Genomic DNA, 27,180 nt, shown 5'->3' on the forward strand with positions numbered 1-27,180 from the left:
GTTTTCTAGGCTGTAAAAAACTGATATTAAGCTGAGGAATCCATTAAAGGCTGTGACATTTACTTGTTATTTATTAATTTGCCCTTGACTGTGCAGAAGAAATATGTTAAGAGCATGCCTAGTACTGATATCAAGTAAGTACACCGCCTCTGGTTGCTACCTTGTCTTATTTTGTTCTTGCTCCAAATTCAGATCATCTTCGCTGTCCCTTCACTATTCTCTTAATATGGTGGCATTTTGTTCCATGAGTGAAGACGTGCCTGGAAACAGGTTTGTTGAAGCTCCTCTTCCCTGCTTCACACAAGCTACATATTTGGCATTTGACAGGTGGTCACGCCATTGTCCATCCATTCAACATTCATCCAGCAAGTATTAGTTGAGGGAGTCCTCAGTGCCAGTGGCCATCTGAGTGAGCAGGATCCTACATGTTTGCCCTACCACGCTACAACTACCCTAGGTTACTGTTCTATAGGAGCTGCCTTTTATGGGTCATTACCTTATCCAGCCAGTATTTATGAGGTGCCAGCCACGTGCCAGCTCTGCTGGGCCAGCAACACGTGATGAATAAGACATTGTCCTGGCGCTTAAGCACTGTGTGGAGAGCACTGTGGGAGCACACAGGTGAGAGAAGCCAGTTTAACAAGGGGAAGAACAGGCTTTTCCAGGTGACATGTAGATGGTGCTTTCAAAGAAGAGCCAGGTGCTCGTGGCCATATGGATTCCAGGTGGGCAGATCGGTGTAGGCAAGGGTCAGGACCAAGAAGCAACGTGTTATGATTCTATCACAGGGTGAGAAGTGAGAGACCCGACTGGGAGGGAGGCAAGGTCCTTGAATGCCTCCTGGAAGCACGGAGCTCTGCCCTAAAGGTAATAAGCAGCCACAGGAAGATTTAAGCAGTGTGGCGACAGTGTTTCCAGAGGTTCCTAGTACAGTAGTGTTTGCAAGGGTAAGGAGAGGCAAAGATAGGTCAGAAAGTGCAAAATAAAAGGTCAAAGGATGCCATGTTAATATTAGGCAACAAAAAGTCCTTATGACCAAATCACATAATAAAAAAAAAATAAAAAATAACTTAAAAGATTTGCCTAGAGATATGAGAAACTAACAAAAACACAAGTCATGAGAGTTTTTAACATGCAGGTTTTGAGAAATATAAGCAAAAAACATTATTTGAGTTATAAAACGCTTGAATAAACCAGTATAAAAGAAACATGTTTTTTAAGCTCACTTGGTTACATTGATGACAATCCACCATAAACTCATCCCAAAGAAAACCTCATTAAATTAAAAAAAAATCCAGGTCACATTCACTAATCACATTGCAATAAAGGGGGAAATAGATAACACAAACATTTGTTACCCCTATAAAAATTTCAAGCCCAATGAAAATTTATAGCTTCTCAAACCTTCAATAACCAGATTTAAAAGTAAAAGTGAATATATTTTGTCCATACTGCAACAAAAGTGTAAAAGTGTAAAATAATCAGGAATTCACTGAAGCATGAAGGACTTATATGAGGAAAGATACACATTTTTGATTACGGAACATAAAACAAGCCTTGACTACATTAACATATTTCTGGATGTCAGTTATTCCAAAATTTATTTCAAATGTAATATACTTCCGAAAAAAAGTTTCTTGTAGAACTTGATAATGATTTGAAGTTCATATGGAATGAGTTTATCCAGCCAGAAGCATTTTAAAAAGAGAAATGCTGCAGGAAGGATCATATTATCAGAAATTAAAGTACAATATATATTAAAAGATACAAATTGTGTGTTGCTGGTGCTGAAATAAACTGAATGATAAGACAGAGTAGAAATCCCAGACAGCAGCCCTGTCTCTCTATATGAAAATAGTATATGAAAAATGTTAGTAAATGTCTATTGAATGTACTCAATAAATTACTTTCAAACCATGGGGAAAAAAATACAGCTAGGCCTCAAGAAAACTGGTCCAGTTCTCAGAATCCAGCCCAGCTGCCCTTTTATAAAGAAAGCCCTATAGAGTTTATCTGGTAGAGGACAGTATCCAGGCTTAAAATTATAGACCTTCCTGGGGCTGGTTGTTTCAGGAGCGTAAGCCAGGATGCACGTTTCACTCTTTATCCATCAAAAGGAAAAGGGTGTCATGGTTTGGGGGGTGAATTAGGATGGAGGAGCAAGAGAAACCTCAAACACCGGCCTCTCAGGCATAGCTGCTCCCTATTGACTACAAACACGTGTGGAAAACAGCACACCATCTTAAGGTGTCCAGAAATACAAAGACACACAGTTCTGCTAGTACCTGCCTTGTGGTGGTGATTGTTGTCATCTTCCTGCCTCTCCTCATCACCCTCTGTCCCCGAATATCCCCTCACAAAACTTCTGCTATTGGCTTAGCCTATTACTATACCCGAGGGCCGCTACACCCAGTTCTCTTCTCCTGAATTCTGTTTTTTTTTTTTTTTTCTTCCTACACATGGGACTTCCTAGTCAGTTTCCTTTGGGTAGCTTTTCTCTAAGCTTAGAAAAACACTCGTCTTTATCGCCACTTGCCAAGCACCTTCTTATGCCATGCATCAACCCTTAAACAATTCTGCAATTTAGTGATTGTTAAGTCAACTTTGCATATGTGACAGAACAGTGTACATGACTCACCTCCAGGGAATGTTTAACGCATTGGGTGACACCAAGACAGGATTCACGTAAATGCTCCTGTTTTAAACTATGGTTAACCTGCCTTCACGCTGCTGGCGAGCTGTTTCACCACACCTTTGTAGTTCCTTTGTGCCGTCTTCCTGTCTGCGGCCTCTTCATTACTAAGTTTATTCAGTCTGGTACAGGTATGTGTGGAAGGAGTAAACTTGAGCTTGGAGCCAGAAAACCTAGGTTCCAATGCTGGATCTTGCACTTACCAGCCGTTTTGACCAAGTTCCCTGAGGTTGGGCAGTGCCCTGAATGGCCCTGGGTTGCCCCCTTGTGAACGCGTGATAAACTGGGTGAATTCAGAGCCCTGCACACACCAGCTCCTTTTTTTGTGCTAGAACAGTGCTAATGTCATGGAGACCCTCGCTGAGGAGTCGCTTAAATAAAACACACACACACACACACACACACACACACACACATTTCTTATAATGTGAAGGTGCTAGAGTGGGCTCTACCTGGGAAACCAATATGCAGCTTAGAAATACAGAAATCAGAGCTAGAAGGGACTTGGAGAGCTCCCTACACTGAAATAGGAGAAAACTGTGACCCCGAGAAAGAAAGTGACTTGTATCATGAAGGTAATGGATTTACAACCAGTTTCCCCAACTCTCCTCAGTAACCTGCCTCTTTTCCTTAACATTGAGTTGACATACTTAATGAAGCCACAAGAGGGAGACAGTGAGCAAGGAAATGTGCTCGGCATTCCCAAGTGTCTTGGGGAGGCTCTGGGAGGCTCTCTGGGAAGGCAGACCTACAGCTGTGGTGCGTGTACTAGATCTGGTTGGATCCTATTTCTATCCCATATTACCTGAGGGCTTAGTGGATAAATTAATTCATCTGAGCCTCTGTTTTCTCATCTGCTCAAAGGAGATACTATTCTATAGAAAGATATTTGTAAGGTTAATTGAGATTGCAGATAAAAAGCTTAGCACAAAGTTGAATCTCAAGATGGGTGTTAGTGATGCTGACAGGTATAGCGATAATGCTTTCATTTCAAAGAGCGCTTTTTGTGCCCTCCATCCCATCTCATCCCTATACTGTGGGTAAGGTGAAAGCAATCATTCGGACTTGGTCTAATTGTTATGTACTCCAGTCTCTTTTCTCCATCTTCATATTCTGGAAAGTCTGAGCACCTGCCAGGGGAAGGAGAGCATGGATTAAGGTAGAGGGAGAGACTGAGATGAAAATCTCACCTGATCTCCTATTCTGTATGATTTGTGTGGTGGGTGGGGCACCAGAGACATTGCCATGTCCTATTTTCCATTTTGTGGAAATTGGACCTTGCCGTAGGAGGTGAGGGTTGGGGAAGGTTCCAGGATGACTGGCAGGTGGAACCACCAGCGCCTGGCTTCCTTCCATCTCAGTGGAGGCCACTGGCCTCTGATGCAGAAAACAGCCTGACCCTGACCCCGAGGCTCCTGCATACCAGGACTTGGGCATCTGGAACACATATCATGGAAATATGTCAAGGAGAGACCTAGGAATAACTCATGATCTCTGGGGCTGGGAATGTCTTTGGAGGGGATTGAGCCAACCTGGTCATTTCCACTGAAGCCGACAGATGAGAACAGATGCTCGATGCCATAGAGTGGATCAGCAGAAGAGCCGGGAGGAGATTTTCCCAGAAGCACAGTTGATAAGTGGCCAGATTACGTCTAGAGCTCACGTCTGCTGCCCTGGGATCTTTCCACTGTGCCACGCGGGCCCCCATCCTGGGAGAAACGATGAAATGTAACTTGGCTTTGGCTCACAGGGATAATAAATGTGGAAACTAGAAGTACAGGTGGGTGAGAAGACACAGTATCTGCTCACTCCCTTCACTCTCCTCCAGAGAGAAAAAAAGAGGTGACAGTGAGTATAAACCCCAGTTTTGGATTGAGCAGCTTTCTGGGTCTGCTGGTGTCTCCATTGCTCTCCCTGATGTTTTATGTAGCTTTTATATCTAGAGTCACCTTCTAATAGAGGATAAAGGCTGCAGCTCACCTCGAGTGGGGAAGGGGGTGCACTTTTGTGACCTTTACCTCTAGGAGTCCCACCAGGTTCTCAGGGTAAAGACCAGAGAAAAATGCCCTTGTGCTTCCTTACCTTCCTTATCTCAGGCACCATCCGCTCTTTGTTACAGGACACACTGCGACTGGTAAGACGCTGACCTGGCAGCGTGGAGTCCTGCCTGTGTGTGCTGCTGTGCTGCACACAGCTCAGATGAAGAGCAAAGAGCCTGTTCTGTGGGCCGCAGTGTGTGTCAAGGCCTGGGCTTTATGGATCAAGGTGCTCAGTTTGCAGAAATAGCAGGCACAAGATACACGTGGAAGGTGGCATTGCTGGCAGGGGAGGAGGTGTTCAGATTAGCCAGTCCATACTGACAAGGAGACAGTCAGATAGGAAGAGCGAGGGCTATGGTGGCAGCTAACCAGATGTGGAATCACTGGGGCTCAGGTCGGCTGGTCATTAGAATGTCTCTTTTGGTTCCTGTCTTGGAGGATGAAGAAACAAAACCTCACTGGCGTCACTTTGAGTTTGGCAGCTGAGGAGAAATGAAAATTTGGACCATCTCACTGGGAAGTCCTGTAGCTGCTCATCTTTGGCCCCTTTGCTCCTCAGTCTTCACAGCAACAAGCTCTGGGAGAGAGTCCAGCAGGTGCTCTGTGTTCTGGTTTTCCCTTGCTACCACTGACCATCTCTGCTCCCTATTAGCTCCTGCTCATACGGTTTTCATACCCTTTCCCTAAAACTCATAGCAAGAGCTCAGATCTCATTGAATCAGGTTTCATTGGCCTATCAAAATGTTTCTATATAGAGTGGATCTTAAAAGTTCCCATCATAAGAAAAAAAAATGTTTGTAACTATGTGTGGTGACAGACGTTAACCAGACATTGTGGTGATCATTTTGCAATATGTACAAATGTCAAATCATTCTGCTGAATGTACACCTGAAAACCGATAGAATGTGATATGTCAGCTATGTCTCAAAAAAAGAAGTATTAAACGCAGAAATCCAACCTCATAATTCACTGGGAGAGCTTTTGTGCTTGGCGGGGGGCGGGCAGGGGAACAAGTTGCAGTCAGCTTGCATTTGCGTAGCGCTTAACAGTTTTCAAAACACTTTCACACCCTTTGTCTCTCTTTATCACAGACACCAGAGCCCAGGAGGGCAGATAGATTCCTTCTCTGGGGCTCTGAAGAACTCTTGGGGCTCCCCCTGTGAGCTTGGCATGGAGGCAGAGGTCCTTACCAATGAAGAGTGGGGGCTCTTCAAAGACCCATATCTCTAGTTTCAAATCTGGACTTAGCCCTTATGTGCTTTGTGATCCTAGCTTTGTGTCCCAACTTCTCTGAGCCTCAGCTATGACGTGGTGCTAATGACACCTTCCTTGTAGAGTTGTTGTGAGACTTAAAGGAGATATGTAGAAAGCATCTGGTCCAGCACCCTGCTCAGAATAGACCCTTGATACCCCCAGAGTCAGCTTCTCTGTTACTGCGATGGCACATTCAGCCCACAGCCCCAGGCCCCTTGACTTAAAGAAGAAAAAAGTTTATATATAGTTTTAAGTCATCTACTATTTTATTTATTAAAATGAGTTACAATGAATGGCTGCTGGAGAATAGCATTTGTTTGGATTAATGAATATACTAGACGAAACTTGAGATAACTGATCATTCCGGGTTCAGAATTTAGAGGAAATGACACCGTGAGAAATCTTGTTATCAAGCCACTGAAGTTGGATTTGGAGAAATGCTAAGATCTTTTATTTAGCTTTTTGTGGAATTTATTTTTTCCTGCTCCAAGGTCACAAGATAAAATCCAGCATGCCAAAAATAGGTCTTTATAACTCTTGATAAAATGGAAGTGTTGGGGGGAATTACTGGCCATAGATTGTTGGTGTTTATTATTTGCTGTGAAACTCGTTGTTCAAAAAAAGTGAGATTAGATTTCCCTGAAATTGTAGGCCTTTAGAATTCACCTTTTGGAAAAAATAAGAAGCAGTGCTATTGTTTCCTTTTAAAACACACACACACACACACACACACACACACACACACACCCCTATATTCAATTTTAGTGGTTTGATTGGTCTGAAAGACATTCTCTAAGAAGTTCAGGTAAAAACCTAATTTACAAAATGATTGCAGAGCAGTAAATGAGCAGAGTTGAGTGAGCTGACAGTAGTGAAGAAGAGAAGAGAAGACTGTAATGTGTGTGCATTGCTTTGATGCGGCGTGGGTTAGTTGGGCTACTCTCACTAAACAGACTCTGTCCATATGGGTCTCTAACAGTTATGTGTTAGTCATGTATAGGAATAAGTGTCTGAGGTTATATATTAGGCATTTTCAGAGTGATTTCTTAAGAATAATACTTTCCTTTCCTGCATATTTGCTATCTGCAGAACCATTTTGTTCATAATCATAGAGGAAGCCTACACAGAAAAATATGCTACATTTGTGCTTTTAATTTGGAATTATACAAACACTAGAAAAAAATCTTTTATTAAGAGAAAGCAAAGCAATATCCTTCCTAGATTCAACATAATGAAGAGCAGTTCATAAATGTATCACCTCAACTTTACATGACCCTCAGTTTCTAATATATTTGTCCTCACATTTTTCCTCTGCTCTAATCTTTAATACCAGATGTCTGAGGCTTTTCCTTTGTCTCTTGCTGAGGTTGAAATTTAATTTCCTCTGATGATATATCTCAACTCCCTCCTAATGCATCACCTACAGCCACTCCCTCCTTTGACCCAATAGCATTCAATAGAAATGTCTCCCTGTGGTATCAGATACCATTAAGTGAAATCAGAAAAATAAATAAGATACATTCCCATCTTCAGAGGTATAATAGACTGGTAAGAAAACATATAATTTTTAACTGATGGCTAATCTTGGCGGATTAAACACATCTAATTCTGTTGCCTCATGAAACCTAACAAAAATGACAGTAAGAGGTAGGAAGAAAGTTATAAATCTACAAATCCAAAAAATATGAGAGAAAATGGTGTCACATTTTTTCAAATGTTAGTAAGCAAACGGATAAGTAGTAAAAAACTTAGCAGCCCACAGAAAGTATAAATCTTACTGATAGAGCTAGAAGACTGGGAAAAGGCTGATCCTCATTGGTAGAAGGCAGTAAGTCTCAAGAATTGGAAGTGCCTCCAGTTGGATGTATCAGTGGACATGGTGAAGCACTGCTTCTAACTAAGAGGTTAGTGAATTAGTAAATTAAGTAAATTCACTAAGAAGAGTGAATTAAGATCTCAGAAGGCCTAGAGGGTAATCATTTCTAACTGGAACAACAGAATACAGGGTTCCAGAAGGAATATCTCCAGAAAAAAATAAATGAAACTGATGTATTGTCCTATGAGTCTGCAGACATTGAGAGATTTGCATTCATGGTGGGGTATTTGGGAATTAATTGCTTTTAGGTATATGACTCCAGGAAAAGAAATGGTTGAAAGAAGATACAATTATAACAGGCATAGTAATTTAGCTATTAATGTCTAAAACACCATATATTGATCCAACTAAAAATTATGATAAAACTCTTTTGGGAGAATGAGGGAAAAGAAAGTGTTAGTGTGGGGAGGGGTATCCAGAGTAAGGGAGGAGGATGTAGGTGTTAGTCTGTTGTCTTCAATAATGGGGAGTTAGTTATAAAAGCCCAAAATTAAAAATAGTATTAAATACATTGTCTTAGGGGCACCTGGGTGGCTCAGTCTGTTAAGCATCTGACTTTGGCTCAGGTCATGATCTCAGGGTCCTGGGATCCAGCCTCCTGTTGGGCTCCATGCTCAGCGGGGAGTCTGCTTCTCTCTCTCCCTCTGCCTACCCCATCCCGCCTGTGCTCTCTCTTGCTCTCTCTCTCAAATAAATAAAATCTTTTAAAAATAAATAAATACATTGACTTAGAAATATGGAAGTAAACACAAAATGAAACAACTAAAAATTTAACTGCTTGCTTCTAGAGAAAGGAAATTAGTTGAGACCAGGGTTAGGGAAGACTAATGACCTCCTTCAGGCTAAATCCAATGAACATTTTGTTGTTATTGTCTTTCTCCTCTGAATTCTTTAGTATTAATGGGAATATTTCTTCCTGTTGAAATATTTCTATATTAACAGTGTTAAACAGTTTATGTATATTATTTAAGATAATCCTCTCAATAATCATATGACATATTATCTACATTTTGCAGGTGAATAAACTGAAGCTCGGAGAGCTTATTGGTCCCAGCTCACACAAGGAATGGGACTCAAACCTAGCTCTGTCTGAGTCTGGAGTCTAAACTCAAGATTACTAGTACTGTGGCCCTTTCTCTTCCTTTAAAGATAATTTGATCCTCAAAATTGCCACGTACTGTATGTTGGCTAACTTGAACATAATAAAAAAAATCAGAAAAAAATTGTCATGTGAAGTTATTTCAATTATTATTTTTTAAATAATGCTAATGCAGCTACCTCCTATAGCATCCTCTTGGTCCATATGAATTCCATGCATCCAAATGCAGCTTGCCCTACTCTTTAGTTTCCTCTGCCATAGGCAACACTTTGTCAGTGTCCTATCTTCAGACTTCTTTGGGGCCAAGTTAGGCAAGAATCTCTAAGCCATTGCAAACTCAAAGTGTCATGTGCCAGTTAACGTATGACCTTGCTTATGCTCTGCTCTGGTGGCAGCTTGGGGCTGGCTTATGGTTTTCTGAAGCTCAACAAGTAAAATTCCAGACTTGCCTTCTGAAAACCCCTTCCCCAAAAACCTCCAAAGAGTTCCCTTGCTGGCAATGTCCACAATAGCCAAACTATGGAAAGAGCCAAGATGTCCATCGACAGATGAATGGATAAAGAAGATGTGGTATATATATATATATATATATATATATATATATATATATATATACAATGGAATATTATGCAGCCATCAAAAAGAATGAAATCTTGCCATTTGCAGTGACATGGCTGGAACTAGAGGATATTATGCTAAGTGAAATAAGTCAATTAGAGAAAGACATGTATCATATGATCTCACTGATATGAGGAATTCTTAATCTCAGGAAACAAACTGAGGGTTGCTGGAGTGGTGGAGGGTAGGAGGGATGGGGTGGCTAGGTGATAGACATTGGGGAGGGTATGTGCTATGGTGAGTGCTGTGAATTGTGTAAGACTGTGGAATCACAGACCTATACCTCTGAAACAAATAATACATTATATGTTAAAAAAAAAAAAAAAGATAGTAGGAAGGGAAAAATGAAGGGGGTGGGAATCAGAGGGGGAGACGAACCATGAGAGACTATGGACTCTGAGAAACAAACTGAAGGTTCTAGAGGGGAGGGTGGTGGGGGGATGGGTTAGTCTGGCGATGGGTATTAAGGAGGGCACGTACTGCATGGAGCACTGGGTGTTATACGCAAACAATGAATCATGGAACACAACATCAAAAACTAATGATGTAATATATGGTGATTAACATAACATAATAAAATTAAAAAAAAAAAAAAAGAGTTCCCTTGCTGACCATGCACTTGTCTTTTTGCGAGGACTAATGTGGGAAATGCCAAAAATTTCTGTGGTCCTATAAATTCCCTTCAAAAATCCTCCTCTTTATTTTAATAAACAATTCTTATATTTTATTTTATTTATTTTTCTTTCTTTCTTTTTTATTTTATTTTATTATGTTATGTTAGTCACCATACAGTACATCATTAGTTTTTGATGTAGTGTTCCATGATTCATCACTTGCATATAACACCTAGTGCTCCATGCAATACGTGCCCTCCTTAGTACCCCTCACCAGGCTAACCCATCCCCCCATCCCCCTCCCCTCTAAAACCCTCAGTTTGTTTCTCGGAGTACATAGTTCTCATGGTTCGTCTCCCCCTCCGATTTCCCCCCCCCCTTAATTTTTCCCTTCCTACTATCTTCTTTTTTTTTTTTTTATTAACATATAATGTATTATTTGTTTCAGGAGTACAGGTCTGTGAATCATCAGTCTTACACAATTCACAGCACTCACCATAGCACATACCCTCCCCAATGTCCATCACCCAGACACCCCATCCCTCCCAACCCCCTCCACTCCAGCAACCCTCAGTTTGTTTCCTAAGATTAAGAGTCTCTTATTTTTTGTCTCCCTTTCTGGTTTCATCTTGTTCATTTTTCCCTCCTTTCCTCTATGATACTCTGGCTTGTTCCTCAAATTCCTCATATCAGTGAGATCATATGATAATTGTCTTTCTCTGGTTGACTTATTTCACTTAGCATAATACCCTCTAGTTCCATCCATGTCGTTGCAGATGGCAAGATTGCATTTTTTGATGGCTGCACAATATTCCATTGTATATATATACCACATCTTCTTTATCCATTCATCTGTCGATGGACATCTAGGGTCTTTCCATAGTTTGGCTATTGTGGACATTGCTGCTATAAACATTGGGGTGCACATGCCCCTTCGGATCACTACATTTGTATCTTTGGGGTAAATACCCAGTAGTGCAATTGCTGGGTCATAGGGTAGCTCTATTTTCAACTTTTTGAGGAACCTCCATACTGTTTTCCAGAGTGGCTGCACCAGTCTGCGTTCCCACCAAGAGTGCAAGAGTGTTCCCCTTTCTCCGCATCCTTGCTAACATCTGTCATTTCCTGACTTGTTAATTTTAGCCATTCTGACTGGTGTGAGGTAGTATCTCACTGAGGTTTTGATTTGGATTTCCCTGATGCCGAGTGATGTTGAGCACTTTTTCATGTGTCTGTTGGCCATTTGTATGTCTTCTTTGGAGAAATGTCTGTTCATATCTTCTGCCCATTTCTTGATTGGATTATTTGTTCTTTGGGTGTTGAGTTTGATAAGTTCTTTATAGATTTTGGATACCAGCCCTTTATCTGGTATGTCATTTGCAAATATCTTCTCCCATTCTGTTGGTTGTCTTTTGGTTTTGTTGACTGTTCCCTTTGCTGTGCAAAAGCTTTTTATCTTGATGAAGTCCCAATAGTTCATTTTGCCCTTGCTTCCCTTGCCTTTGATGATGTTTCTAGGAAGAAGTTGTTACGGCTGAGGTCGAGGTTGCTGCCTGTGTTCTCCTCAAGGATTTTGATGGATTCCTGTCTCACATTTAGGTTTTTCATCCATTTTGAGTCTATTTTCGTGTGTGGTGTAAGGAAATGGTCCAGTTTCATTGTTCTGGTGTGGCTCTCCAATTTTCCCAACACCATTTTTTGAAGAGACTGTCTTTTTTCCATTGGACATTCTTTCTTGCTATGTCGAAGATTAGTTGACAATAGAGTTGAGGGTCCATTTCTGGGCTCTCTATTCTGTTCCATTAATTGATGTGTCTGTTTTTGTGCCAGTACCATACTGTCTTGATGATGACAGCTTTGTAATAGAGCTTGAAGTCTGGAATCGTGATGCCACCAGCTTTGCTTTTCTTTTTCAACATTCCTCTGGCTATGCGGGGTCTTTTCTGGTTCCATACAAATTTTAGGATTATTTGTTCCATTTCCTTGAAAAAAGTTGATAGTATTTTGATGGGGATTGCATTAAATGTGTAGATTGCTCTAGGTAGCACAGACATTTTCACAATATTTGTTCTTCCAATCCATGAGCATGGAAATTTTTTCCATTTCTTTGTGTCTTCCTCAATTTCTTTCATGAGTATTCTGTAGTTTTCTGAGTACAGATCCTTTCCCTCTTTGGTTAGATTTATTCCTAGGTATCTTATGGTTTTGGGTGCAATTGTAAATGGGATCGACTCCTTAATTTCTCTTTCTTCTGTCTTGTTGTTGGTGTATAGAAATGCGACTGATTTCTGTGCATTGATTTTATATCCTGTCACCTTACTGAATTCCTGTATGAGTTCTAGCAGTTTTGGGGTGGAGTCTTTTGGGTTTTCCACATAAAGCATCATATCATCTGCAAAGAGTTAGAGTTTGACTTCTTATTTGCCGATTCAGATGCCTTTGATTTCTTTTTGTTGTCTGATTGCCAAGGCTAGGACTTTAGTACTATGTTGAATAGCAGTGGTGATAGTGGACATCCCTGCCATGTTCCTGACCTAGTGGGAAAGCTCTCAATTTTTCCCCATTGGGAATGATATTCACTGTGGGTTTTTCATAGGTAGCTTTTATGATACTGAGGTATGTACCCTCTATCCCTCCACTGTAAAGAGTTTTAATCAAGAAAAAATGCTGTACTTTGTCAAATGCCTTTTCTGCATCTATTAAGAGTATCATATGGTTCTTGTTCTTTCTTTTATTAATGTATTGTATCACATTGATTGATATGCAGATGTTGAACTAACCTTGCAGCCCAGGAAAAAATCCCACTTGGTCGTGGTGAATAATCCTTTTAATGTACTGTGGATTCTATTGGCTAGTATTTTGGCGAGAATTTTTGCATCCATGTTCATCAGGCATATTGGTTTGTAATTCTCCTTTTTGATGGGGTCTTTCGTTATGGGATCTCAAAGTAATTTTTCTTTAAGAAAATGTTTACAAAATGAGAACTGAACACCACTTGCATTCTCCTCCATATAAAGTATTGATTTCATACTACAAATGAGGAATCTTATGTTCAGAGAAATAATAAGGCCATGAATAAATGGTTGGAATTGGCTTTGTCTTTGTCAAGTAACAGGCTCTTTCTATGATACCAGATGACTCTATGAACTAGAAAATATCTTATTAATTATTGCCATGCAATCGACTTGTTGCCACTTTACAGGCATTCATCTCTAATGTTGGATTTTCATGTAAATAATATATTTAAATTTTGTATAGAATGGTAATATGCAGTTCTCTAGGGAGGTGAGGAGAGCAGGTGAAAATGTGTGAAGTTGTGAAGAGGAGCTTTTAAATGAGGTTTAAATGCCATTAAATTAGTTTGTGTATATAAAGAACTTTGAGCAGAGTCTGACCCACAGTAAATACTCAACCACTGATTTCCACTGATATACACAGTAATGACACACTATATACTATATATACGGTAATATACATGCTATTATTTTCCTATAAAAGACTGTATGAGGCAGTCACTGCTTGTTCAGCAACTTTCAGAACAGACACCCACACCCATATTAGGGACACTAAATCAGTTAGGACTTCCGACATAAAAAAGGAACCAGCTGTGCATCTAAGAAATACTCAGCACTGCCTTTGGGGTTCAGAAAAACTGCAGGAGAGGCATGCAGATTTGACCTGAGTGAGGTGTGGAGTGGGGGCAAGTGTATCTGGACTGAAGGCACTTGCCCAGAGTCTCCGGAGACATTGCAGTGTCCCCAGAGACACACTGCAGACATTGCAGGCCTGAAGAAAGGTAGGGACATGCCTTCCTAGGCTCTGGGGCTGATGGTTTTCTCATCCACTGGTTCCACTCCTGGGAGTGGAATGAGAGGATCAGGTTACTTCTCACAGCACGAACTGGTATTCTGGGTTGGGGTGAGTCTAGTGCACCTTTAAGTGTATGTTTGGGGGGGTGGGTTGGAGAACATTCTTTGCTGCAGAGGATGGGGGTAAGGACAGGCTCCTAGAGGCTGATGCTGGATGAGGTGGTTTCAGTTACTTTTGATCCCTACATCCCTAGGCTCTTAGGAAACCAAAAGCAATATTTTATGCTTTTCACTAGGTATTTCATGTACTCTTGAGGCTCCTTCTTCTGTGGTCTTTATTCTCTGTCTCTGACATCATTTTTATAATTCAGCAGTCAGAAAAGGCCTGCCACGTGCAGAATTTGGTGGAGATACTGTCAGGTGAAGGTGGGGTCCTCAGTCTTACACAGGCCCTGGGGTACACTGTGGTCTGACCTAGTTCTCCAACCGTTTTGGGGCAGCATTCATGAGACACCAAGCCATAGACTGAAGATACCTGTGAGGAAGTCCACTGAGGAAAGAGATTTTGTAGATTCTTGGCATCTTTGAGATCAGAAAGCTTGAGGCAACTGTGCCTGATGCACCTTTCCTCGGATGAGGTCAGTGAAACCCAGAGAAGGGAAATAACTTACCCAGAGTCACACTAGTTAGTAAGAGAACCAGGACTAGAAACCAGATGTCTCAATTCCTAGTCCAGACCTTTTCCCTGCCCGGGTCCTGATTTCTACTTTCTCATCATCCCCTACCAACCATCCAAGTTCAGGCCTCCCTTTGGGCCTCTATTCTATTGCCTCCTTTTGGGCCTCTCTTCTATTTTATAAGTTTGACAAAGAAGGAGACGCAGCCCCTCAGACCACCCTTGTCATGCTCCCTTGTTGTCAGTTGGGACCCAGTAGGGAAATGGTGATAAAATATTAGGAAACAAGAGATGGGTGGTGGTGCTCACCCACAAGGAGATTTGGCATCAGTAGAAGAAAAGTGGGGTGTTTTCTAGGTTTCTCATCTGTCGCAGGAGCAACAATGACAAAAAGACACTGTAGTTGTCAACAGCCCAAAACATATCACAAATAATCTAGCTAAAAGTTGGTCAATTTTGTTGATCTTTTCAAAGAACAAACTCTTGGTTCCATCAATTCTCCCTATTGTTGTTTTACCTTGTCCTATTCCTATTACCCTCTCCCAACTCTGTGGTAGCCCTGAAAACTAGAAGCCTTAGAACCGTGGCAGCTACAGAAACCGGCCTCCTAACAGCCTGTGAAGGGGTTAGAATGAAATTGGAAATCCTTAAAAAGCCCCATCCCCAGAGAATTGTCACTGTTTGACCTGTTTGGAAAACATCTGGAAAAGCTCTACTCATAGATCTGGTCTTTACTTGATATGACTCAAGGCTCATTCAGTGACAGAAGCCCAAACCCCAAGGTGTTTGTCAAAAGCAATTATCAGAAATTGTTTAATTCACAGCTTCCTGAGGCAGTGATACAGTTGGAGTAAAGAAAAAGCTGGATTAAAAAATAGTTAAAAAAACAGGAATGAGATTTTTGCAAGGATCTTGAAAAATTCTTAATATATCCCTGGGAATCTAGAAAGCCATACATGTGTAGGTTGTATGTGTGCCCAAGAAAGACCTGAGGAGTCCCTAATTCCTCAACTATGGCTTATCCTGGGGCTTTGTGCAAGCAAGAAGGAAAGGCTATAGAGAAAGGAAACACAAAGTTATAAACTACCAGCGTATTAAAGTTGCCCAAAGCATGCACACATACATGACCTAAAACAAAGGGTAGGAGATTTATCGGGGGGGAGGGGGCCCTTAAAGATATCTGTTAAATCATTAGCTGACCATTAAACTAATCAAACAGAAATTCTAATGTGCACAGATTACAAAGAATATAGACTTTCACAGAAGAGATATGGCAGTCACTTCACAACAACAACAACAACAACGCAGCAATGACAAATAGCCATAACAATAATGAATACTTGGAATGGGGTATTCTTTGAAAAGATCAACAAAACTGGAAAACCATTAGCTAGACTGAACAAGAAGAATTGTAAGAAGGAATTACTAAAATCAAGAATGAAAAAGGCAACAATTTCACCTATCCTCCATTTGTTGTCTTCTCTTTTTATAGTACTCTATACACATCTCAAACTTTTAATTCTGTACTTCTAATCTTTTCACATCTCTTCTCCTATGTCCATTTCCTTGTCAGTGTGGCTTCTAGGTCATTTTTCCAGATTTATCTTCCAGTTCACAGATTCTCTTTTCAGTGTTCATTGCTGTATAACACATTAACCAAGTATTTTTTTAATGTTGACATTGTTTTCTTAACATTTGAAATTTGTCCTGTCACTTTAGCACTTTACCTGTGCTTTCTCATTTTTGTGATTCTGTTTTTATTTGAACACTTCATCCATATTTATTACATATTCTGTATTTGATTATCATAATATCTGAAGCACTTGGTGTTTCTCTAACTAAATCTCTTGGGTTTTGTGCATTTGGTGATCTTTGATTATGATGATATACTCAGATGATTCTAATCTGTAGGATTTCTTGGAGATTTATGGCAAGAATACTTGCTTCCTTCTTTGCAGACTCCAGTGTAAGAATTATTCAGAGACAGATGGCTTCCTACAAAAGCAGCTTTTTGATATGTTTTCTCTGTTATTCCCACCTTTTACATCTCAGAACTACACTTGTCCAGGGAAGCTGCAGCTGTCAACTGGTGTGTTAATTCTCTGGATTATAAACAAGAGCATGTGTTTTATACCTCAGCGAGCCTCTTTCCTTTGATAAGTGTACTCTGAAATCTGTGGCATAGTGTCTTGCTTCTTTGATACTTTTTCTGCATGTCCCCAAAATTCATCCTCATGCAATCTTCATTGTTTTTGACAATTACTTCATCTGAATTATGGTAATTTTAGTTGTGTCCCAGTTTCAAAATGACATTCTAATTTTCTTTCTCTGTATTGCTTTTGGAAATATTCTAGGACAGAAGAAGGAACATTGACTTTTGGTTATATGCTCTTATTTACTTCCTGATCTTAACTGTTTCATTCTCCTTCATCCTTCATTATGTATTCCTTATGAATTACTAGTTATATTTTTCTGTCATCTTATTTTGAAAGTTTTTGCTTTACTTATTTTATGATTTACTCTTTTGTACTTTTCCTTTTACTGCTTTCCAGAACTTTGAATATATTTGTTACTAAAGTTAAATTAATGTTTTAAATGATTCATCTTTATTTTTAATATGGATTGTTTTCCCCTATCTATCTCTGAGATGGATTCATTTTTTTCTTATTTTGGCCAGTTTTTCTTTTGCTAGATAACTAGTAATGTAGGTCCCTTAGCCTACTGAGTATAAATATAGGTTAATAATCCTTTCCTGAGAAAATGAATTCTTTCCCGGTACATAAAAAATGGGTGTTACTAGAACATTCTTTGATCTTGTGCTACTAATGAAAGAGCACACATTTCCAAACTTGAGACTTTGATGGAGCCTCAGTGAAGCATGAATGGTACCAGAATTGATTGTGCCTTTGCAAAGTTTGAGTTTCACTTCCCTCAAAATTTATGGATGTGAGCCATGCAACATCTGCATATGGATTCAAATGAGTAGATAAAGTGTTCCAGTGCTTTAAACATACTTCCACATAACCTGACTGGCATTACTATATTGAGGAGAATTATGTTTGTGTTTTGAGTCTTAGAAAAACATTTTTATGTGTCCTTGCCATGCATTGGCAAGTCAGAATTTGGCTTTTTGTTCCCCCTCGCCTGTTTACAGAAGATTTAAAGAGCAGCTGTGCTCTGTTACTCCTGGGCATTTGTACCATGCTTTACACGTCTGATGACACTGATGTCAATAATGGCTTTCACTTAACACTTACCATAATCTGGGCACTCTTCTACATGCTTTGTATGTTCAGTTCCATCTGGGCAACCATCACAGACTTCTGAGAAAGGATTTACCATGGCCCTCATTTTGTGGATGAAGAAACTGGGACTTGGAGAAATTAAGTGATTTGCCCAAGATCATGCTATTATTTGGTACAGGAATCAGGGCTCAAACAGGGTCGTTCTGATTTCAGTCTTGCAGACATCGGCCGCCCGCATTTTCTGCTTCCCCTTTAATTTCCCTTTCAAGACCGCTTTGGAGACAAGTTCTCATAATTTATGTCCTCTACACATGTTCCGTAGATTTCCAGGACCTGCGGGAGCTATGTTTGTCAATTGAGCTATCACTCAAACCATCGTAGGAATCCCACTAGATGAGTCTTTGCTTAATTGGTAGAACATTTCAAATTGGAAAGCAAACCCAGACATTCAAACAGTCAAACAGTTTAAGGCAGGGGGGTCCAATCAACTTGATATCAGCTGTTTTAGCTAAATGGAAAATAATTACCCAATGATGGAGCCAAATGGAATAGTATATTATTAAAAAAATTTTTTAAATAATCAGCATCTAATATGGAATTTAAAAACTTTCTTTGCTACTATTTTGTTTATAACTTTTAATAGTCATTTTAAATAAAAACAATTGTTAGTTTCTTTTCTTTTCTAAAATCTTATTAAATTTTGGTACCATATTAGGGTTCCTTCATATCAGGAATTTAGAAGCTTTCTTTATATTTCAAGGCCCTCAAATGTTTAAATACCATTGCAGTTAGACATTTTTTTGAAAGGCTTGAAAAATTTTCCTGTGAATCCATCTGGCAGAATTTCTCTGTTGTTTCTGGGAAAAGAGGAGAATTATTTACAATCTTTTGTGTTTCTCCCAATATAACTGGGTGGTTTAACAAATTTATCACCGTTAGGGGTAAGTTTTAGTAAGTTTTGACTTCAAATATTTGTTTAAAGTTTTTTTTACCTGCATTTTTTCACTCTTGTTACTAGTTTATTGTTTCAGGGTCCTTGTCAATTGTAGCAGGGGCTAAAACTACAAAAGGTCTGGTGAGTAATGTTTCCTTTTTATTTTTAATCTGTATGCTTATTTTTGTCCCAAAAGAAGAAAGACTAACCAAGTATTTATTCTGCCAGAGAACAAGATGGGTTTTGTTTGTTTTTTAAAAATCAAGAGAGATTGTTTTACATAGTTGCATTGGTCTTTCAGAAATTATAATAAAAAATTGGCTGATCATAAAATTACTGATATGACAATGAATAGTTTGGGAAGGCAGTTGTTGAGAGAATCTTTATGAAAATACAGAGAATTCCTGAAAAGGAATGTCAAATGGGACTGGCCAAACAGACCTTGCAGCTTGAGATCCAGTCCATAACAGTGGCACCAAGTGTTGGTGTGGCATAATATTTGTTGACTTATTGATTAAAATGTGTATTCTGTTTATGGAAAGGATTTTCATTTGGCTTGCAATGGAAGAAATTCACAATAAGGCTATTAAATAAGGTAAAGCAAATTTAAAACACAACTCTCATGCTGATATCTTTCACAAAGCCAATAAAAGGCAAAAGCCCAGATCTCAACATATGTTTTTGCTCGCTAAAGACCGTACTTGAGTTTTCTTTGCTCAAAGGATAAAGATCAGACTATGGAGTGTGATCTCTATGGCTTTTCCAAATCTGACCTCAGTGTGTCTCCCTAGCATCTGGTCCAGCTATAACCATTAAAATCCCCCTCATGCTACAGCCACACTAAACCTCTCATGCTTTCTTGGAGAATTTTAGTTCTTATAATAAGCCTCCAAGGGAAGAAAATGCAGGAAAGGAATACAGAGCAGAGGGAGGTCATACACAAAAAGCATGGAAGCCACATTTAGAAAATAATGCACAGCCAGGCACCCGAGGCAGAGCACAGCAGGTGATGGGCACGGACAGAACTGTCTAGCTAACATGGAAAAAAAGAGTTTATCTCCTGTGCATGAGGGTTGTCTGAAGGATTCAAGCTTGGAAACAACAGGATCATGTTTGTGTTTGGGCAGGAGATGAGCTGGAAGCGCTGTGAGGGGAGAGACAAGTGAGGAGACAGCACGGTAGCGAAGACAGAGCAGCTGGACTGTGGGGACAAGAAGCGAGGGGTGTGGAGTGCTTGTTGGTGACACCCCTGAGGATACCACTGGATTGCTGAGTTGACTTTCCTTCCTAGATCAGAAGTAGCCTAGGATTAAACATCTCCATTTCTGTCTTGGCTGCATTAGGGATTTTGTTCACTGCAGGCCACTTGAATAGTTTTCGATTCAATCTCTTTCACTGCGGCACTTTTGAGAAGACAGAGAACTGCTTGATGTCCCAGTCTATTTTAATGGTGAGTGCTTCCTCTTTTCCTGGGATACTGTGATGGAAGCAAGTCACAGGAGCTCTGGCTTTCGCAAAAGTAACACTCAGTAGTCCCTAGCTGATGGATGAATCAAAATGATTGAAGAAGAGGGAAATCTTTTATTTAGGAGCCAGGCCCACGTCTCATCTTTCTCTTTGTTCCTCCATACGTGATGAGGGAAAGTGGAAAGGAAGCTCATGGTTATAGAGTACCTACTCTCCCTAGTTAGTGCACTAAGCATATTGCATATTTTTTTTCTGTTTAATTTCAAAACACCAATTCTGTTATCCACTCTAAAAAGGGAGCCCAGATGTCAATCCCTCTGTGTCCCCAGGGCTCCCTGATGGAGTTTCCTGGTTCTCTAATAATAAAATAAAATTGTCTTGAACATTATCCAACAAGTGGAAAATCACCATTACCCCTCCCCACATCTCTGGATGTTCTTGCAAGATTAAGCACTTTGGGCCTCAACATCCAGCTCCTGGCAAATTCTCAATTTCCATTCTGTATTTCACTACTTCTCTGTACCGCTTGCCCTCATTTAGATGTTATCCTGATGGCTTTAATTCTCCAAATTGCCACTTACACAAGCTATTGTAGGTTGTGAAGCTGTGGGCCTCTGGGTAAGTGCAGGGAGGAGCACTCTTGAGGCGCAGCCCTGGCCAAAATGCAACTGAATCTTTATTACTAAAAAGTCTAAAAAAAAAAAAAAGTCTATTAGCCATTTTCAGCACCGCTGAGTTTTCTGTTGTTTCCCTTCTGTGCGAGCTCCCTTCTGGCCTTTCTCCGTGCTTAGTTAGTTCTCTGTCTCACTGTCTCTTGTCTTCACCCAAATGTGGAAATTGAGCATTCTTCCATACTCATTAAGCCTCTTCTTCATTCCAGGCTAATCCTCGATAAGTCCTGAGTGCTGTATAGTCATGCCAAAATAACCCCTTGACTGTCTCTGCTAAACTAATTCATACTCCCCTTGAGGTTTCTAACAGGGCTTTTAGTAGGCAAGTTTATTTCTTGCCACTTACCCAAAATAAGAGAGTTTCTTCAGAGAACTTAGATTTTTCCCCCAAGATCATGCAGTTAGGAATTGGCAGAAGCAAGATGAGATTCTGTGCTTTCCTGCCTCTAATGCCCCATTCATATTTATATTTAATATTGTTCTATGTTGTTATCCTGAAGAAGCCTACCTTCAGTTTCTGCGGTTCTGCCCATTTGTAGTCTGTCAGGTTACAGTGCTAAGGACCAAACCTGGAATGGACCGGTTTCATGGGGCTGGCTGCCTGGGCATGGGACCTCTGCAGGCACATGGGGCTTACCAGTTAGAAGAACCCTACACCTCTGCTGTTGCCATCTTGAAGTTCCTAATGATTTTTTAACAAGAGGCTTTCGAAATAAGGTAGCCGGTTCCATCTTGATCTCAATCACCTTCTCCCAGAGGCCGTCACAAATTCCTATTGTGTGAACATTTTTTCTGCCTGTCCTTATAGCAGAGCAAATCCATAAGGGCTTCTTGGGATCTGAAATATCAGATCTCTTCCTGCCTGGGCACTGCATGGTCAGTCCGCAGGTCTGTGAGCCTGTACTTTACTCCTGGTCCTAGCGTTGGCACTCTAGGTGACATAAGAAGGAGACCAGGCCCCTACCTTTAGGAGCTCCTTGGAGGAAAGTATAGAAATATTGGAAAACAGCTAGAGGCTGATGAAGGCCTAAGAGCTTACTTTTGAATATGATTATAAGAAGAGGTTAGAAAAGGTGAGCTCTTTGCAGGAAAGAAGACAGCACATACTACCTGGAATCAGGAGGCAGAGCAGTATGAGACTGCCAGTGATCACCTCTGCTTGATCTAGAAAGACAGTGGTTTATATGGCTCAAACTCATATATTATATATATATTTGCTACTTTTTGTTGGAAATCTAGCCTGACCACTGTTTTTTGTAAATAAAGTTTTATTGGAACATAGCCACACCCATTTGTTTACATATTGTCTATGGCTGCTTTGGTGCTCTAATAGCAGAATTGAGTATTTGTGACAGAGTCCTTATGGCCTGTAAAACTTAAAATATGTGCTAGCTGGCCTCTTACAGGAAGTTTGTCAATTCCTGGTCTACCCCACCAGATGGTAACATCCTTTAGGGTTGGGAAATTGTTCTATTTGCTGCTCTGTCTTCTATGCCTACAACAGTTCCTGAAACATAGAGGCTACAATATGTTGAAGAGATGAGTAAATAGATTTAAAAAAATGATGAATGCTAATGTTCTCAAGGCCCAGTTGAGTCCGTGTCACTCGTGTCCCGGGCTCTTAATCTATCAGCTCTTCCACAAGGATAGGGATAGGTACTATAGTATATATAGTACCTATATAGTACCTATCCCTATCCATGGAGAGAGAAAGAGAGAATATTTAGACCAAAGAATCCCAGGCATCCAATTCAGGTTTTTAGGAGTAAGAGTACTGCCCAGTGTTTCTCAAATCTGACCATATATTTTGGTTAAAGATTAAACCTAAAGCCAAAAACAAAAAAAAACAAAAAACCTAAAGCCAGTTCTCTGGGGAGATGGATTAAAGACTGATTAACTTGGTTTTTATTGTTATGTTAGTTTCTTATTGCTGCTATAACAAAATTATTGCCAACTTAGTGACTCGAGACAACATAAATTTATTATCTCACAAGTTTGAAATGGTTCTCATCGGGTTAAAATCAAAGTGTTGGCAGAGCTACATTCCTTTCTGGAGGCTGTAAGGCAGAATCCGTTTCCTTGCCTTTGCCGGCTTCTGGAGGCTGCCCACAGTCCTGAGCTTGTGGCCCCATCCTCTGCCTTCAAAGCAAGCAGTGCAACATCTTCAAATCTCTTTTGGACTTTGACTCTTCTGCCTCCCGCTTCCACTTAGAAGGATTCTGTAATTATTTTGGGCCCACCCAGATAATCCAGAATAATCCTTTCATCTCAATGTCAGTTAATAAACAGCCTTAATTTAATCTGCAAATTTAATTCTCCTTTGCTATGTAACTTGACATATCTGTAGGTTCCAGAGGTTAAGATGTGGACCTCTTTGGTCTGTTAATATTCTGCCCACAATTATTACTCTGCCTACAACTACCAAGAGAGGAGATCATACTATTTTGTCAACTATATGGAATTTTTGGTGTTTGAAAAACCTAAGTTATCTTTACGATCCCTTACCCCCCTTTAAAGAGTTTTCACATTCTGTATCTACAATAGCACTGGAAGGTAGAGGGTGGGGAAAAGTGATTATTTTATTAATGAAAAAAATGAGAGGATAAGTGGCATTCAACAGGCCAAGACTGGCCAAGGGTATATGGCTGCAATGAGGAGCCAGTTTTATTGACAGCAGGCCAGTGCTTCTCTTTTAGCCTTGTAATCAGATGGTCAGTGTTTTCATTTTGTCATCTCTATTTCTCACATTTCCTGGTTATAAATTTGTTCCTAGGGTATAGATGTTATGGTGATCCTGTTAAGTGTGCTAGAGTTCTGCATTGCTGTGTCCCTCTCTGCCTTTGGATGCAGAGTAACCTGTTGCCATCCTGAGGGGGTGAGTATTGGGCTTGCCTCGAAGACATCATATTAGTTTTCTATGGCTGTGTAATACATTCCAGAAACTTAGAGGTTTAAATAACACACATTTATCACTTCTCAGTTTCCATGGGTGAAGAGTCTGGGCACACCTCAGCTGGTTCCTCTGCTCAGGGTCTGACAAGGTTGTTATCAAGAAGCTGGCTGGGGCTTCAGTCTCAGCTGAGGCCTCTGATCCTCTTCCATGCTCATGTTGCAGAATTGACTTCCTTTCAGCTGTGCAACTCACGACAACTGACTTCTACTTTTGAGGCCAGCAAGAGAGTGAAAACCTCTGATGCTCTAATTTTTCTTTTAAACATCTCATATGATTAGGTCAAGTCTACCCAGAATAATATCCTTTTTTAAATTGAGGTATACATCTTAGTTATTTGACAGTTCTATTCAGTACCCAGTGCTCACCACAATAAATGTCACCTGTCACCATGTAAAGTTGTTACAGTATAATGGATATATTCCCCATGCTGTGCTTTTCATCTTCACGACTGGTTTATTTTATAACTGGAAGTTTGTACCACTTAAGCCCCTCCATCTATTTTGCCCATCCCCCCACCCACCTCCCCTCTGGCAACCACCAGTTAGTTCTCTGCATTTAAAAATCTGTTTTGTTTGTTTTGTTTTTTAGATTCCACATGTAAGGGAAATCATATGGTATTTGTCTGTCTCTGCCTTACTTCACTTAGCATAATACCCTCTAAGTCCATCCATATTGTCACAAATGACAGGTCTCATTCTTTTTTATGGCTGAGTAGTATATATCCATCTTGATCATCCATTCGTTTATCGATGGATACTACAGTTACTTCCATATCTTGGCTATTGCAAATAATGCTGCAATAAACATAGGGGCACATATATCTTTTCAAATTAGTGTTTTCATTTTCTTTGGGTAAATACTCAGTAGTGGAATTACTGGATCATATGGTATTTCTCTTTTTAATTTTTTGAGGAACCTCCATACTGTTTCTGTAGTGACTGCACCAATCTACATTCCCACCAATTGTGCAGCAGGCCCCACATCCTCGCTAACACTTACGTCCTGTCTTTTTGATACTAGCCATTCTGACAGGTTTGTGAGGTGATACCTCACTGTGGTTTTGATTTGCATTTCCCTGATGATTAGTGATGTTAAGCACCTTTCCCTATTGGCCATCTGTATGTCTTCTTTGGAAAAATGTTTACAGAGTAATGTCCTTTTTGATAAACTGAAAGTCAACTGCTCAGTAACCTACTCACAGGAGTGATATCCCATCATATACACAGGTCCCACCCATACTCAAGCAGGGGGAATCACACAGGGGCATGGGTCACTGGGTGTCATCCTAGCATCTTGCCTACTACAATTAAAAAGACAAACTAATTTTCTCCATCCTTACTCCCTCCAAGGCCCTCCTCTCTTAGTCCAGATCAGAGAATACTTCAAAATGGAGAGATCCCCACAGAGTGCCAGATTTTGCTCCATTATCCTGTCATAGCCACCTTCCCTGGGCTACTGAAGAAAGTCAGTGTTTCAAACTTCTTTAACCAAGGTGTGCATACTTGTCCATCTCTTACCTTGAGACCTGCAGCAGATCCTCCTGGCCCCTGAAAGAACATCATATATAGAGAGAGGATTGGTAAATGGGAAGAGAGAAGAGACCAAGAGGCACTAGGAAGAATATGACAAGGATATCTTCCAAGAATTGAATTAAAACACCAAGAGTTGCTCATAGTTTTATTCTCCAAAGGCAAATCATAAAATAGTAAAAGTTTGATGAAATTATTTTTTCTCTTGTTCTTCTCCACCATTTTGTGCCTCTTTCCTTTCTTTTGGGGCTTCCATGCTACACAACATATCCTGCCCCACAGAAGAGAAGTGGACTAACCCTATTTGTGGACTTCTGTGTTGTAAGACCCTAGAAGTTAGAGTTTTCAACAATTCCTAATGACTTTGTAATTTCATTAAGTGAAGAATGTTATTTTCATTGACCAAAGCATCTGCACAAGGGAGCAAATTCTTTAGTAACCTTCCTATCATAATGTCTAAGCATGTGTTCCCTTCTGCTCCTGGAGTTACAGAGCTGGGAAAAGCTGCTCTTGGTGTGAATCCAGAAGAGCAAAATCTTTGAGGCATTAATGCTGAAGTTTCATCTCTTCCTGTTTCTATCTTCCCCTCCCCACCACACACACACACACACATACACACTCCATTCACACTGAGTTTGTGGAAGAAAGACCAGCATTTTCCTTAGTTTGCTGATGGTTCCTGCCTTTCTGAATCGCTGTGGTTTTTGAAATGATTGAGTCATGGTCAGCAAATCCTGATTTGGGTATGTTGTTGCCATCAGCATAAAGAACCAGATTTGGAAGAAGAGCTCTCAATTTTCCATAACACCTTGGTTTCCAGCTTGCTTTGCACCATCATCCATATGTAAGATCAGTCCACTTACAGGGTCACAGCAACAGCCAACAGCTATCGCTGCATGTTTTTCCAAGGTCCAGTCTGAGCTCCAGAATGCTGGAGAAACCCCACCAAGTTGATCTGGAGATCGAATTCAGAGAAGAAAGAGTAGACTCTGATAGTGATGTCATTGTGTGGACAGGAAGGGCAAGCCCTGTGGTTTTTTGGTTGACTCACCTATGGCATTCTGATTGACTTCACAGGTTGTTTTGGTTATGCCATCAAATCCTCACATGGCAGAAACTGCATCTTCTGCACCATTTGCAGGAGGTTTGGTGCCACCGACAGACCAACAACAAAATGTTCCAGAAAATCCATCCTGACAGTTGTGCAAGAACCCCATTTGGGAAAGTACCAGAATCCAACTCTGATATATATCTATATCTATATCATCTATATCTATATCTGTATCTATCTATATATCTCTATATCTCTATCTATCTATCTATCTATCTATCTATCTATCTATCTATCTATTGCAAAATCACGTTCTCATTTTCCCCCAAGAACTCGACAACTCATTTTACTGGCTCTTTATCAACAATAGCAGAAATTAAATAAATAAATCGTGCATTTAATGAGCCAATGGTTCTTGAAAGTTTTTATCCATTGGGGTGCCTGGGTGGTTTAGTCGGTTAAGTGTCCAACTCTTGATTTCAGTTCAGGTCATGATCTCAATGCCATGAGATTGGGTCCCATGTGGGGCTCCATGCTAAACATGGAGACTGCTTGATATTCTCTCTTTCCTTCTCTCTCTGCCCCTCCCTGCTTGTGTTCTTTCTCTCTAAAAAAAGGGGGGGGCACCTGGGTGGCTCAGTCGTTGGGCATCT

The 27,180-nt window shown here is 40.3% G+C and overlaps 1 protein-coding gene across 1 annotated transcript; it reads left to right on the top strand.

Moving 5' to 3' along the window:
• The first annotated feature begins 833 nt into the window (after positions 1-833).
• Positions 834-26,916, top strand: LOC118547284 (membrane-spanning 4-domains subfamily A member 4A-like). The gene is made up of 5 exons (XM_036110659.2): positions 834-947; positions 18,941-18,997; positions 20,148-20,306; positions 23,768-23,869; positions 26,554-26,916. Exons 1-5 carry the CDS (start codon positions 834-836, stop codon positions 26,671-26,673), a joined length of 552 nt encoding a protein of 183 aa, XP_035966552.1. The 3' UTR covers positions 26,674-26,916.
• Positions 26,917-27,180: the final 264 nt, after the last annotated feature.

This window comes from Halichoerus grypus, chromosome 11 (assembly GCF_964656455.1).
Source record: "Halichoerus grypus chromosome 11, mHalGry1.hap1.1, whole genome shotgun sequence".
In the NCBI taxonomy this organism is placed as follows: Eukaryota; Metazoa; Chordata; class Mammalia; order Carnivora; family Phocidae; genus Halichoerus; species Halichoerus grypus.